The sequence below is a fragment of the Haliotis cracherodii genome, unplaced genomic scaffold (assembly GCF_022045235.1).
Source record: "Haliotis cracherodii isolate W230 unplaced genomic scaffold, xgHalCrac1.p SCAF_4, whole genome shotgun sequence".
Classification (NCBI taxonomy): Eukaryota; Metazoa; Mollusca; class Gastropoda; order Lepetellida; family Haliotidae; genus Haliotis; species Haliotis cracherodii.
Window position 1 is genome coordinate 33,722,016 of NW_027266297.1, and position 14,987 is coordinate 33,737,002.

General features: G+C 41.2%; 1 protein-coding gene across 3 annotated transcripts in view; it reads left to right on the top strand.

The window, feature by feature from the left end:
- LOC139480383 (mediator of RNA polymerase II transcription subunit 23-like) overlaps positions 1 to 14,637 on the top strand; it is a 58,794-nt gene extending 44,157 nt beyond the window's left edge. For 2 of the 3 annotated variants that reach the window (XM_071263448.1, XM_071263449.1), the window contains exons 29-34: positions 616 to 799; positions 6,032 to 6,104; positions 7,213 to 7,421; positions 8,075 to 8,195; positions 8,526 to 8,611; positions 10,013 to 14,637. In XM_071263448.1, coding sequence (XP_071119549.1) covers positions 616 to 799; positions 6,032 to 6,104; positions 7,213 to 7,421; positions 8,075 to 8,195; positions 8,526 to 8,611; positions 10,013 to 10,151 — 812 coding nt within the window. In that variant the 3' untranslated portion in view covers positions 10,152 to 14,637. The remainder of the gene's footprint in view (positions 1 to 615; positions 800 to 6,031; positions 6,105 to 7,212; positions 7,422 to 8,074; positions 8,196 to 8,525; positions 8,612 to 10,012) is intronic. The other variant, XM_071263450.1, reaches the window with a different exon arrangement.
- The last annotated feature ends 350 nt before the right edge of the window (positions 14,638 to 14,987 follow it).

The window sequence follows — 14,987 nt, forward strand, 5'->3', positions numbered from 1 at the left end:
GACTAAGTATTTGATACTCAATGTCAAACTACACAATAACACCAGCAAATCTAACTAGCCTGGTTCAAGTATGTTTAGTGTCATATTGGGCTAGGATAAATTTTGTTTTGCTACATTTCAGACAAATAATAGAATGTTGAGGAAATTAGTACCATTGCTTTGTTTGCACATGTCACAGATTGATGGACTTTCATATATTTGAAACATCTTTAGGGACTATCAAATTTATAATCAAAAAGTTTTTCTCGTTTTCATCTTCTGGTCTTCAGTTGGGGCAGGGGTTGGTACACAGCCTTGGGCGTAATTCTGTGGACATTTTGTTGGTGTGCAAACCTCAATTTGCTTTTGCAATACTTTGAGAAGGGTGCATCATTGTATTGATTTTACTCAAACTGTAATATCATTTTGTGTGTATAATGAACCCAATACTACCCCGGTTGTCCTCATTATAACAAGGATTTGTAAGTTGTAGTGCTTTACCAAACACAAATATGAAATGTTGGTCCTATCCAACCTTTCCAATGCCTTTAAAAATTGAAAACTTTTATAACCTAAAGCTCAGTACAGAGTAATAAGTGAAAATTGTTTCTGTTCCCAAACCTTAACACATGTGAGCCATTGGGGGCAAGATTCCACCCCCCTTCCCGAACTGTGACTGGCGGTTCAACGAGTTCCCCAACCCGGCTGCCCACGCCCTTCATGCCACGTGTGTTGAGCTGATGGCACTTCCTGTCAGTAGTCCCATCGTCGGCAACGCTCTGCTCGACGTGGCACTGAAGAGGTACAAAGATGACTTTTGGTGAGATCTAGCAGATCTAGTTGTTGTCTCATGTTGTACTCTAGCTAGATCTCCAGGTGTAAGTTATTGTAGTGGAGGGTTACAAGCTGGTTTGAACGTAGGCACTGGCAATGGGGAAATGTCAACTTGGCCCATCTGCTGATGAATCCATAGACACTCAGTCTCAGAGTATCTAAAGTTTCTAAAGATTTTCAAAGACTAAATATATTCTTCTAAATTTGCAGTAATCATTATGAAGCAGTATAGGTTAAGCTGATCAACAACAGAAAGTAGGTTGTCGACCTTATCAGTAATCTGTAGATTTGGTTGGTAAGGGATCCATGTTGTCGGGGTACGATGACACACTATCAACCAAGTCTGACCCCCCGCAATCTCATTAAAATAAGAACTCTCGCTACCGCTAAACAAAGATCTGAGGACATCCCATTACGGGTCACGTCAGACCGACCTTGACAAACTTTGACCGACCAATGGAATGACCAACCAGAAGGCACCTTTCTCGTGCTTTACTGCACTAATTTCAAATTGGCGACGCTTCGAAACATATTTTGACAAATTCTCGATTACAAATTTGAAACCTGAACAAAAGAATGGCTAACAGATGGTCTAGATTGTATGGATACAGTCGTTAAACCTGTAACTATCGTTAGGAGTGAAAGTTTTCGAGGCTGCATGAACAGAAATCACATTCCGACTGTCACTTTCATAATCTGGTAAGCGATGCTCTGATTGGTCGGATGAAAGGTCGTTCTGACGTGACCCCTAATGGGATGTCCTCAGATCTTTGTTTAGCGGTAGCGAGAACTGAGGTCTGATTTTAATGAGATTGGACCCCTGATCCATTTGGTCACCTGTTATGGTCGATAACTTATTTTAATCAGGATTTTCCACAGGGTGATAAATTTGCAGGTTTTTTTATATGACTTTACTTTTGATTTGAAAAAATAAATGTAAGTAATTGTTCTTTTTGTAATGGTTTGATGGGGTTGGGGAAGTAAAAATTTACTTATGTGAACTTTTAGTTTAATTTCATAATTGCATGTGTTTAGGGTTGGCATGGGTGATGTAAAGTTAGGATTATTGTTGTTAATGTGACTGAAGGGTGTTTCTGGCTTTTCAAGTGAAATATTTTCAAAGTTAGTCATCTAACAAAAAAATATGTTTGAAGCATGAATATATTTTTTGTAGTGAAGACTGAGCTCACAATTTCATAAATATATACCAAGAATATTCAAAATCGCAAACTAATTTGTGTTCAGTATATGTATGTTAGAGATATACTAACTGTTGAAATACTTCCTCCAGCATTTGCTCCACCTTTGGATATTGTTCAAACTGGCTTGCAACTGAGTGACCTGTGCATGATGTGTGTACTGTGTAGTCAGGATTCTGTGTTGTTCTGTCTGTGTGTCTACTTGCATGTGATCCATTAACAGGCTGTGCTTTTCAGTGGTTGTGTCTAGCGTACTAAAACCCCCCTGGCCAAAGATGGAGGAGGCACATCTTCAAGGAGGAAATCGGTCCAGAACTTGGAGTCAAGTTATCTCCCTTTGAGCTTGGGGTCGAGTTATCTCCCCCTGACCAATTTATGCAAATGGATTGCATCACACTATTGCTTATACTGAGGATAGATGTTTCTTAAATTTTGGTCCTGCAATATGTTCCATTGTGTGATCACAGTAACACTGTGACCAGTCATGAGTCTGTGTTGAAGCAGAGGAGTCTTGACAATCTAGTGCTAAACTTGCTTTATGTAACATAGCCAAGGGAACTAAATTTGACTTTCTATGAAATAAGATGTATGTATTTGGAGGTAAATGATTAAGGAAAGACTTTTGTATAGATTTGAAAAATATTTTATGATCAGCCAATCAGAGTTGTAGAAGATGTGTAAATCCTACCGCTAACATTGGCACACTTATCTAACGGGTCTATCCGTAGTCGACAGTTGTGACATCATTGAACAGCTGATGAAACATGATATGGATGAGGGGGATGCGGTAACCACAGCTGTATCTGACTACAGTGCCCAGATTTCTCCCTACAACAGAATCCACACACTTACTCCCCATCCTCTCCCACAGGTCCCATGGAGCAGTGGATATATTGCTGCATCAGCATTAATGTTTGCCACCCTAGCTATCACTAACAACACAGGAGGGATGTCACGATATGCCGACCTCACGTGTCAATACTTGAGTTATGATATATGATACATGTTATACTACATGTATTATAATGCAATAAGATTTAGCCCCTTACTGTAGGTCACCAGCAACCTATGCTTGTCATAACAGGTGACTAAACGGTCGGGGGGTCAGACTCGGTGACATGTCCTCGTACCCCGACGGAGTAGAATGGTGCTCAGAAGATTGTGAGACTCAATTATTTACAGATTGCCATCATATGGCTTGAATATTGCTGATGGCGGTATTAAACAACAAACCAAGACATATGATAGGATTCATATTAGGAGCATTCTCATAGTATTACACAATAAGATTGAGCATTTTGTTTCATGACAAGTAAATTATAGCTGCCCTGTGTCGCCTTCATACCTGGGTTACTGAAATACGTCATAAACATTACTTTTTTAAAATCAAATCACAATTAAATCTTGTTTATATATATGGGAAGGTGTATTGTGTATCATTTTGTCAGATGTAAGTTCATGATACATCAATATATTGGAGAATCGTGACAACCCTACAGTTGAGTGGTTTTGTTGTTACTACTAATGCTCGTGTGTATACACAAAAACTTAAGTTCGAGACAATCAACTTCAAACTGGATCAATTATTCAACTCATTTATTCTTAAGACATCAGGGGCGGTCGGGTAGCCTAGTGGTTAAAGCGTTCGCTCGTCACGCCGAAGACCCGGGTTCGAATCCCGTCATGGGTACAATGTGTGAAGCTCATTTCTGGGCTCCCCAGATATTGCTGGAATATTGCTAAAAGCGGCGTAAAACCAAACTCACTCACTCACTCTTAAGACATCATGTAACTCATTTGTCCATGAGGGGGCACAAGTAGCTCCATCATCTACAGCTTTCACCTAAGTGGTAAATGTCTGAGACCTGCGTAACTTTGGGGTCCCCCCCCCCCCCCAGATAAATCTGATTGGTTCTTATGCTTGCCACTAAACTTATATTGATCGGTTAGACAGTCAGCAGTGGTAGAAACTGGCATTTTGTCCACTAGTCCTTATAATGATAACACCCCTTAAAAATGACACATTTCTAGTCCTTATGATACCTTAATTTTTGGGCAGTTTGGCAAGGGCTACAGGACTATTGCCAATTTCTAACGCTGGTCAATGAGTGAGTGATTATTGGTTTTCCTCGCATCAGAATTCTTGCAGCTGTTCGCAGCAGTCAGTTGGGCAGGCAAATGAGCATCTCAAGCTGTCTTTCAAGAACTAGACAGTGTGATGTTTCACTCTGCCATTATAAATTGTTGCCTGGTTGGGTAAAAGGATGTTTGTGTGGTATGAGACATGTCCCATGTCTTTTCTGGTACTAACACATATTTTATTTAGTTACGGAAAGGAAGTGGTTGTGATAGATCATAGAATCAGGTACATGTCATTAGTGACCCAAGACTATCTGACATTATCCCAACTTAGACCCCTTCTGTTGTAACCTGCATGCCATATTGCTTGTTGCCATGGACACTCACTGATTTGTCCTCCTGTTAACAAAGTTCAAAAGATTGTTGTTCTTTACATACATATTAACCAGTTATACTAAACTGTTCTGTTTATGACTTTGACTCAATCCTCTACTAACCTGAATGGTATCAAAATATTTAACCATGTACATTGGTAAATAGATATTCTACTATTTATTTACATTTAGTTTTGCTATCTAGGCCAGAGCAGTTTATTTTCTTGTTTGTATATTTTATCAACCACTATGTCAAGAATTAATTAAAATAAACAGATTGATTTGAGGCACAGCAAAATTGTTTAATATTCATGGACCAAAACACTCTTCGAGGCCATGAATATGCATGAGTTTCAGTATAATATCCTGTTTATGAGGTAATATTTTGAAATAATACATACAATAGAATGTTTTATAAAAGCATATTTTCATTCAAAGTATTTTGTTTTGCTTTTACAAAATTTAGGGTAGGTTGTTAAAGCCGGAAAGAAAATATGTCTCTGCTTACTAAATATTATCTTCCCGAGGCAAGTGAGTTAACTGACTATAAAAGTCAAGTTTCCACCCTTGCCGAACTAGGCTGGTATTATGGAGTTACATTTTGGCTGGCCTAACGAGTCAGTGCAAGGTCCAATCAAAATCGCACACCGAAATCAAAATCCGGTTCGTAAACTGTTGTGCAGATTTCGGTCGATTGCAGGATTTGCAAAGCATGTGCACCGTCAACTTGTTGTCAGCAGATATTTTCCAAATCTTTTCATGTTTTTTATCAAGGTGCTCACGTGATTTGATCCATTTTGCGATGTAAGACCCGTTTTATCACAAAATAGATCTTGATTATCAATCAGATAGTCCTGACCATTTTATGTGAAGCAAACGCAAGTGATAAGAGAGGTGGAATCTGATTGTCCATAGGAGAGGCTTATATGGGACATAACTGGTAATAGCCACTGGTTGCGCTATGATTGAGCCCAGTAACTCCAGCCTAGTTCCGCAAGGGTGTAAACTGGACTTTTAAAGTCAGTTAAGTCTCTTGCCTCGGGAAGATGACTAAATATTGTCTTATGTTATATTTTTTACACTTCATAGAAGACATGGTAGGAGTGTAGGAACTGATAATCAAAATTAGCTCTAAACAACAGGAATTTCATCTCAATGATGTTTCTAGCATGTTTAGCTGTATTATCTGTGTGAGTTGTTGTCACACTAATATCATACTTATGCAATTTAATGATAATGTGCAATTGTGTATATCAATGCTCATGATATCAATCACTGGATTGTCTGGTCCAGATTTGATTATTTACAGATAACCTGCAAAATCCACACCCAAAAACATTCTCAAAGTGCTACATTATTACCTCGGTCACTAGATTAGTGTGCACTCAATATTCATTCTCAGCTCCCTTGGGAGTATGCAGCCCAAACTGTCTGAGGCAATAGAAGCTTAATAGTCATGTTTGAGAATGACATAGTCACCGAGTTAGGGCAGCTAAACATGCTAGACATGCAGGGTGTTTGCGTTGACATCAGAATGACATTGTTTTGATTGTGTGTATTTTGCAGCTGTTTCCAACTGCCGAGAGACAAGATCATGTCTTGGATGAATGCTGTTGGCCTGGTACTGACAGCGCTGCCTGTGAGTTGATTATATCTGCAGTCTGTGCTGGATTATTTTTTATCCCCTGCCACAAAGTGGACGGGGGATATAGGAATGGGTGCTGTCTGTCCATTTGTCCTTCTATCTGTCCGTCCATCACATTTCGTTTCTGGAGTAGAACTCAAAAGTGATGAGAGATATCTTTACCAAACTTGGCACATAGATAGGTCTATCTGTGAACTGGTTCCTTTTTTTTTTTTTTTTCGAGTTTCCATGGCAACGACATTGACTTGAAATGGTGGTAGTGCTTCTTTCCAGAGCAGATCTTGAAAACCGTACAATATTTCTTCACCAAACTTGGCACATAGATAGGTCTTGTGGTAAACTGGTGCCTTTTGATAGTTTGGGATTTTTGAAAAATTCTTCTATTGAGTTGCCAAAGCAACGATTTTGACTTAGACTGAAAATGGCGGAAGTTCTTGTTTCTTTAGCAGATCTTGAAAAAGGTACAATATTTCTTGCCTTACATTCAACCCGACATGAGTATTTCAGGCTTGTTTGGATTTTGTCAGTTTTTGGAGGATGAGATGTGAATTGTGCAAATCTAGAACCTTGACTGGCAATTTTGACAGATCACATTTGATGTGCTGACACACTGAAAATTCTGTTTTCATAATATTCAATATATGTAAGTGGTATTCATTTGTTTTGAGAAAAGATTATCGTCAGAAGTGTTGAATATGTGTGTAAGTTCAGAGGCAGCTGCTTATGGTATCACTGGTTTGCCCGATTCTGACCCATCATATAGCTGGAATATTGCTGACATTAACTCGACCCATGAAGATCCGGGGTAGAATAGGTCTTCAGCAACCCATGCTTGCTGTAAAAGCCGACTATGCTTGTCGTAAAAGGTGACTAAGGGGATCGGGTGGTCAGGCTCACTTGGTTGATGCATGTCATCGATCCCAATTCCGTCGATTGATGCTCATGATATCAATCACTGAATTGTCTGGTCCAGACTCGTTTATTTACCGACCGCTGTCATACAGCTGGAATATTGCTGAGTGCAGCGTTAAACAACAAACCAACCAACCAACCAACCAACCAACCAAGCTGACATAAACTCACTCTCTCTTTTCTTGTTTAGGAGCCGTTCTGGGTGGTTCTGAATGACCGTATCGTCGACGCCTTCAACAGCACCCAGCTGACCCAGTCCAGCTACAAGTACCCCTTCCAGATGTTCAACTTCCACTCCAGCCACATCGTGTTTGCCGAGCAGCAGTGCAGCTACCTCCTCGGACTCTGCCACGCCATTTGGCACCACGCTGGCATCGGACAGCTCAGCCAGCTGCCACAGTACGTCCATCATCACATGGAGAGGGTTGATCGAAGGGAGGGGTTGATGAAAGGGAGGGGTTGATGGAAGGGAGGGGTTGGTGGAAGAGAGGGGTTGACAGGGGAAGGGGGGGTGTTGATGGAAGGGAGGGGTTGATGGATAGGAGGGGTTGATGGAACAAAGGGGTTGACATAGGAAGGGAGGGGTTGATGGAAGGGAAGGTTTACTGGTAGGGGGGTTGATGGAAGGGAGGGGTTGATGGAAGGGAGGGGTTGACATGGGAAGGGAGGGGTTGATGGAAGGGAAGGTTTACTGGTAGGGGGGTTGATGGAAGGGAGGGGTTGATGGAAGGGAGGGGTTGACATGGGGAGGGGTTGACATGGGGAGGGGCTGATGGAAGGGAGAGATTGATTAAACTTTGACACAAAAATACCAATACATGATGAGACTTCATAGGATAAGTCAAAGTGTCAAACACTGTCAGTTTGAAGGCCATCTGCCTCGCTGATGATAAATACAATTTGTGATACTATCGAAACATGAACATGTCAGGTAAAATATAATACTGGGATTCTAGTGATTGATAGTGTATTTAAATAGTACATGGAAAGCTCTGATAAATCTGAGAGACAATGATCACCAACATCTGACCCTGCTCCTGTGTTGATGTCAGGTTTCTAAAGGAGCGCCTGAAGCCCGTAATCAAGACAGAGGAGCAGTACCTCTACCTGTGCCACCTGATCGGGCCCTTCCTCCAGCGCTTCCACGTTGAGAGAACAAGATGTCTGCTGGAAGTAAGTTGAAGAAATAATCACATACATCTAGGAATTGTCAATTTCTGCTGCATCCGGCTCGTCACACATCTGTGTATGCCAGGATCGAGGTGTACCTGGGCTTACAGGGTGGCCTCCTGGTGACTGTGTTTACTTGTCAGGCAGACGGCTCAGGTTTGATTCTCTGCATGATTCTCCTCTTTGCGCTATGTTAAAGTATGGGAGCTACGATCATCATAGCGGTAAGATCACCTTGTGCAAGTGGGCCCTGGACCGTACGGTTTCAATACTGCTACTTTTGATACACCCTCACCACGAACTGTGGTTCAATAACTGTGGTTGTTGTTGCAGCTGACGGTGGAGCTGTATGAGATCCTGATGACTGTGGACAAGTCGTGTGAACACCTCAACTTCATGGACCCCATCTGTGACTTCCTGTATCCTTCCTGCTTCTATATGTCTCTGATACTGGGCACATCTCAGCTACTGTTTGGGCACATCTCAGCTACTGTTTGGGCACATCTCAGCTACAGTGTGGGCACATCTCAGCTACTGTTTGGGCACATCTCAGATAGTGTTTGGGCACATCTCAGCTACTGTTTGGGCACATCTCAGATAGTGTTTGGGCACATCTCAGCTACTGTTTGGGCACATATCAGCTACAGTGTGGGCACATCTCAGCTACTGTTTGGGCACATCTCAGATAGTGTTTGGGCACATCTCAGCTACTGTTTGGGCACATCTCAGATAGTGTTTGGGCACATCTCAGCTACTGTTTGGGCACATCTCAGCTACTGTTTGGGCACATCTCAGCTACTGTTTGGGCACATCTCAGATAGTGTTTGGGCACATCTCAGCTACTGTTTGGGCACATCTCAGCTACAGTGTGGGCACATCTCAGCTACTGTTTGGGCACATCTCAGATAGTGTTTGGGCACATCTCAGCTACTGTTTGGGCACATATCAGCTACAGTGTGGGCACATCTCAGCTACTGTTTGGGCACATCTCAGATAGTGTTTGGGCACATCTCAGCTACTGTTTGGGCACATCTCAGCTACTGTTTGGGCACATATCAGCTACAGTGTGGGCACATCTCAGCTACTGTTTGGGCACATCTCAGATAGTGTTTGGGCACATCTCAGCTACTGTTTGGGCACATCTCAGCTACTGTTTGGGCACATATCAGCTACAGTGTGGGCACATCTCAGCTGCTATTTGGGCACATGACTGTGTGGTTTGGAGTACAAATTTATGTGGGGTACATGGGTGGCCCAGTCATCTACGGCTGTGCTGAGTTCAGTCCAGAAACGTTTGATCATGGGTTCAAATCCCAGAATCACCCTGATTCTGTCCTTGCTTGTCAGCACCATACCCGTGATCGGCTGTAAAAGGCAACTATGCTTGATGCATGTCATCAATCCCAATTGTGTAAATCAATGCTCATGATATCAATCACTGGATTGTCTGGTCCAGATTTGATTATTTACAGACCACTGTCATATAGCTGGAATATTGCTGAGTGCAGTGTTAAACAATAAACCAACCAACAACCAACCCATTACAGACGACATCAGAAGACCTTTCACATACTTTGACCAATCAAGAAAAATTACTTACATTAGCCAATCATTAAACAGCTTTCTCAACCTGTAATGGGATGTCCTCAGATCTTTATTTAGGGGTAGCGAGAATTAAGATCTGATTTTAATAATATGGACCTAATTCAGTTGGCTTTTATAAATATAATTCTCCATAGCAGTTTTGTAACAGACATTTATGCAGAATTCTAACTGAACCCTCGCATCCCTATGTCTCCATGTTCCTTAGCGCTAACCAGCTACCACATCAAGTATATGTTCATCGGGGATGGTGTGAAACACGACGTGGAGAAGGTCATACGCAATCTTCGACCTGCTCTTCAACTCCGCCTCCGTTTCATCTCCCACATCAATGTGGAGGAGCCAGTGTCTGCCTGATGGATGCTCTCACCGATGACCACGGGTTTGTGTGGTTGGACTCGATATGCAATGATACAGCTGATGTGTGGTACTGTAGAGCGTGCAACACCATGTTCAGTCACTCACTTTGTTTGTGATCATGGAAAGTGCATCAGTAAGGGTGGTGGGGTAGCCTCGTGGTTAAAGTGTTTGCTCGTCATGCCGAAGACTTAAGTTCGATTCCCCACATGCGTACAATGTGTGAAGCTCATTTCTGGTGTCCCCCGCCGAGATACTGCTGGAATTTTGCTACAAGTGGCGTAAAACCATACTCACTCACTCACTCACTGCATCAGTAAGGGCTATGTGCAAACAACCAACACCAAAGAAGATCACCAAAACCAGAGTGGTGCCAGTAGCACTTCAGTTTTTCAGTATACGTGTAGGTGTGTACAGTTGTCATGATCTGGACTTATAAAGTTCTTCTGACAGGATGTTTGAAACATCACCTGCTGGGAGTTAGCTCCCTTCCTCCCCAGTGTAATGTCTGTCACATATGATCTGGCCATACAGCAGAGATCAAACAGCTTGAAATGAGCTTGATATCCAATAAGTAAAGACACCTTTGATGAAAGAAATAATGTCAATGTTGGCTGAATACTTCTGCTTCTGCTTTGTACTCAGATACCGTGAGCAAATATTTCATGTGAGTACCCTTCACCTTGCAACACTTCTGACATGACAACAACATCAAAGCTCTACCAAGAGACTCCCGAATACCTCCAGGCCACATATCCTGGTATCCCGGAACATTCCAGGAAACAGAAGTCAGCAAACTTCCATTCAGGATGAGCTGTCAACAAAACCTAGATGAACAGGGTTCAGATGTTGCCATTGGAAAGATCCTTTCCTGCAAAATGATTTTTTTTGTAAAGATGTAGAACGTTTCTGTCAGGTTGCCCAACTTCAGTAGGGTATGTTTCAGTGCATGGATGATCATGTATTATAGTGTTGGGACTCTGAAGTGCGCTAAATGCAAAACAAAATGTAAAGGAATGACAAGACGGTCATCTCTGCCCCTCGCCCACATGGTGGTGGCCGTTATTCTCAATCAGTAAGCATTTTGCTGATTTTCTCCCAAAAGACATTGTTCAACTCATTCCAGTACTTGCCACCTGACAAGGATAGACATGCCATCATTGTCAAACTTCATTCATGATGCTATGTCCATTGTGATGAGAATTGTATCTGCTCTTATTTGGAAGTTCCTGTTAGCGTCAAAAATTTAAACGAGATATTTGTAAATGGAATTTTAAAAACAAATTTTCGACGAACGTATCAGCCTTAATTTGGGGCCAAAATTCTGTAAGCTGAAAAAAAGGAAGAAAAGTCTGGCCCAACCTGTGTATATGGAAGGCAGATGCTCAGGGGTAATGGATTATGGGAATGATAGCAGTTGATCCTCAGACAAGTACGTTATGAAATATTTGTGTCAGCAGGTATCCTTTATGACATTGTATGAAGTTGGTGTCAATACTTGGTGTCAGTACTGTATTTTCTTGCAATCATGCTGGCATTTCACCTTGAATGTTGTACCCTTGTCTCAGTCGATTTGCTTCTTTGATATGTGGAATTATGCATCCTCATCAAAGCAACTTGTATTTCAATGAGCGTGACCCCTGGACAACATGGCCTCCAGTTTCAACATTCACTGCTTTAATCAATGTTCAAATTAGTGTTTGTCTCAAGTGAATGTTTCATATAAACGCACATCCTATACATGTGGGTTTAACGTTCAGAAACATTTAATTTAGGATGGAAATCTTTGCCGCTGTAACATTTCCATCATCAACAAATCATTTGATGGTGACATAGTTACTGAGTTCATATATCTCACACGATGACAAAGATGTCCGACTTGACCAACCCGGTGGGATTCCATGTCAGATTTGACCCAATGGCCAGGTTTGTCGACTTGGTTGATAGCATTTCATCATACTCTGACAGTGTGGATTGTTGCTCATAATATCAATCACTGGATTGACTGGTCTAGACTCCATTCTTGCTGCGAATAGATGTAAGATTGCTGATGCGATCACTCCCTCACACCAGACTCAATTATTTACAGACCGCCGTCAAATAGCTGAAATATTACTGAGTGAGGCGTTAAACAACAAACAAGCCATCTTGACCCTCCTTGCAGTGTTTCCTATATATTGAAAGCGGCATGGTTATGCCATGTCCGTCTCTGTAGGCTTCATCCCAACCAGACTCGACTATTTTACAGACCACCGTCATATAGCTGGAATATTGCTGAGTGCGTCATTAAACAAAAAACAAAAAAATCATTCTGTAATTTGTCAAGATGGTAAGATATATTCTGGATTTCTTATTGCACGAATGGGGAGCCACGGGTGGCCCAGTTGTCTAAAGAGCCGTGATTTGCTGTGCAGAGTTGCATCCCTTGGACACGCCAGAAACCTATGATTGTGGGTTCGAATCCCGGTTCACCCCGATTGTTTCTAGGTTTGTCAGCTCCATACCCGTGCTTGTGGGTTTCACCGAAGTGGTAAACGTCTGAGACCTGCATCACTTCAGGCTTTCCTCCCACATTAAGCTGCCGTGATATAAACCCAACTCACTCACTCACTCAGTATTGCACGAATGGACTTCCAATTTTATTGGGAGGGGGCTTTAGAATGTGAATTGTTTTTTTTTCATTTTGGAAATTTTGGATGTTTTATTTGTTTCCGATGTGGCTAAGAACAGCTGTACAACATGATTTCCAACTACCAAATGGAACTGACGTTATTTTAGAATGAACGCATTGTCTCAGTACGTATTTGTCATGTTCTGTTGTTTCTGTATTTATTTTCCATTACATCTGTCATCATGTACATTGTGTTACATTTCAGTGAACACAAATACAAAGATGTTGATGAGCTTGTTTTCGTACCCACACTTGCAACTCTTCTCATGTAAACACTGATAGACTAGAGGTGAACAACCTCTTTTATGTGAGAATGTAAATATTTATGTCTCTATGCCGCCAACAGTCTTACACTGCCAGAGGGCAGTGGGGTAGCCTAATGGTTAAAGCATTCGCTCGTCATGACGAAGACCCTGGTTCGATTCTGCACATGGGTACAATGTGTGAAGCCCATTTCTGGTGTCCCCCACAGTGATATTGCTGGAATATTGCAGTGCCAGAGTGACTTTCAGTTGTTGAGTCTCTGGCTTAGGCCATAATAAATTACTTATTAGATTCTCATCATGCCTGCCGTTGTACCAAACACACAGCCTCCCATCATTTTATTGTTTCCAAGAACCTGGAGAGGAGATAATCACTGTGTCCCCTTCTTGCTTTGCTTGAAAATCTACCAAAGCAATAGGGAAAAAAGGGAAAGGTTTTGAGGCCACGAATATATCAAGCATTAGATTTACATCCAAACGAGACAAAGAATGTGGAGAAGAAGGCCTTTTAGTTTTCCCATTTCATTTACCGTATTCGATGTAATAAGCGCCCAGGGCTCTCTCAAAATTAGAAATAGGGGACTCTTATTAAAAATTATTTTGGTGGGGAAAAAAACAGAGTTGAAAGATAAATTTTGTGGTTTATGCTGACAGCCTGAAATGTTTATATATGACCGATGTATTTTTCCAGAATTTGATTGCCCATAATTAAAGGTGCATAAATAAGTCTTCAATCGGAAGGGGTGCTAATTGGGATTGTTCACTAGCCAATATATTAGCAAATATTGCTGTGGGCGCTAATGAGAGCGGGGCGCTTATTACGTCGAATACGGTAATTATATCCTGTCTAAAGATATACCGGTATCTATTTTATAATTTGGTGCTTGATAATAATAATAATAATAATAATAATAATAATAGTTTGCACACACTCTTGCATACTTTTAGCACTATAAGATTTAGAAATAAAATATACGTATATCCAAAAGACTAGGATAAGGGGGACAGTACATTGAGAAGAAAATGTTTGGAGTAAGCATTTGTGAATCGATATATCTTCAGGAAGGATTTACCTAAATTAAATATATACATTTTTATGTTTTGGATGTATATCTAACTCTTAATTTCTTTTAGCTTCAAAAATATTTTCAAAACATATGTTAGAAGTCGCCTGTTATTGTGATTTGCGTCTATTTCTTAAAGCGTTAATTGCACTGGATCGCCTATACTTTAAGACAGACTTGTGAAAGTCATAGCGCTACGCTTGCCTTGTGACACAGTGCCCTGGTTTTGATGGGCACTGCAGCCATGACGGTGGTATGTGTATGGATGTACGGTGCATGAAATGGATGAGGAATGTCTGATGTTGTTTATGACAGACTGGGGATAATGTGACAATTGTTCTCAATACTACCAGTGTTCAGGAGAAACCAATTTGTGACTAAAACCCTGTTTTTATGCATGCTGCTTGCATATTTGTCAGATAGGAAGATGGTCTCAGCGGGTTCTGTCTTGATTGTTACCTGAAGATAGGTAAACCATGTGTACAGCAATGAGAATAAAATGTAAATATTTACATGTGTTTTGTGATATTCCATAACTGTCAAGAACTTAGGCCACACATACTTCCATGATCTGTTTCAGGGGCTGCCACTGATTAGTCATCCTCTATCTCCAGGGCTCCCATTTTGGTAAACCCACACGACAGTCCTCTTGGCTCATAATGAGAACTATGAATTCCAAAATAACTCAGAATCGGAAATTGTCTATTAAATGTCAACAGGGTACACAACAATGAATACCCTGTTCCCAACAATAACTACTGTTTGTTATTTTTATTCCCATGAGTGGCAAATGATTAAAAACGAGGGGGACAAACATGTACTGCACTGCTGCAATTGG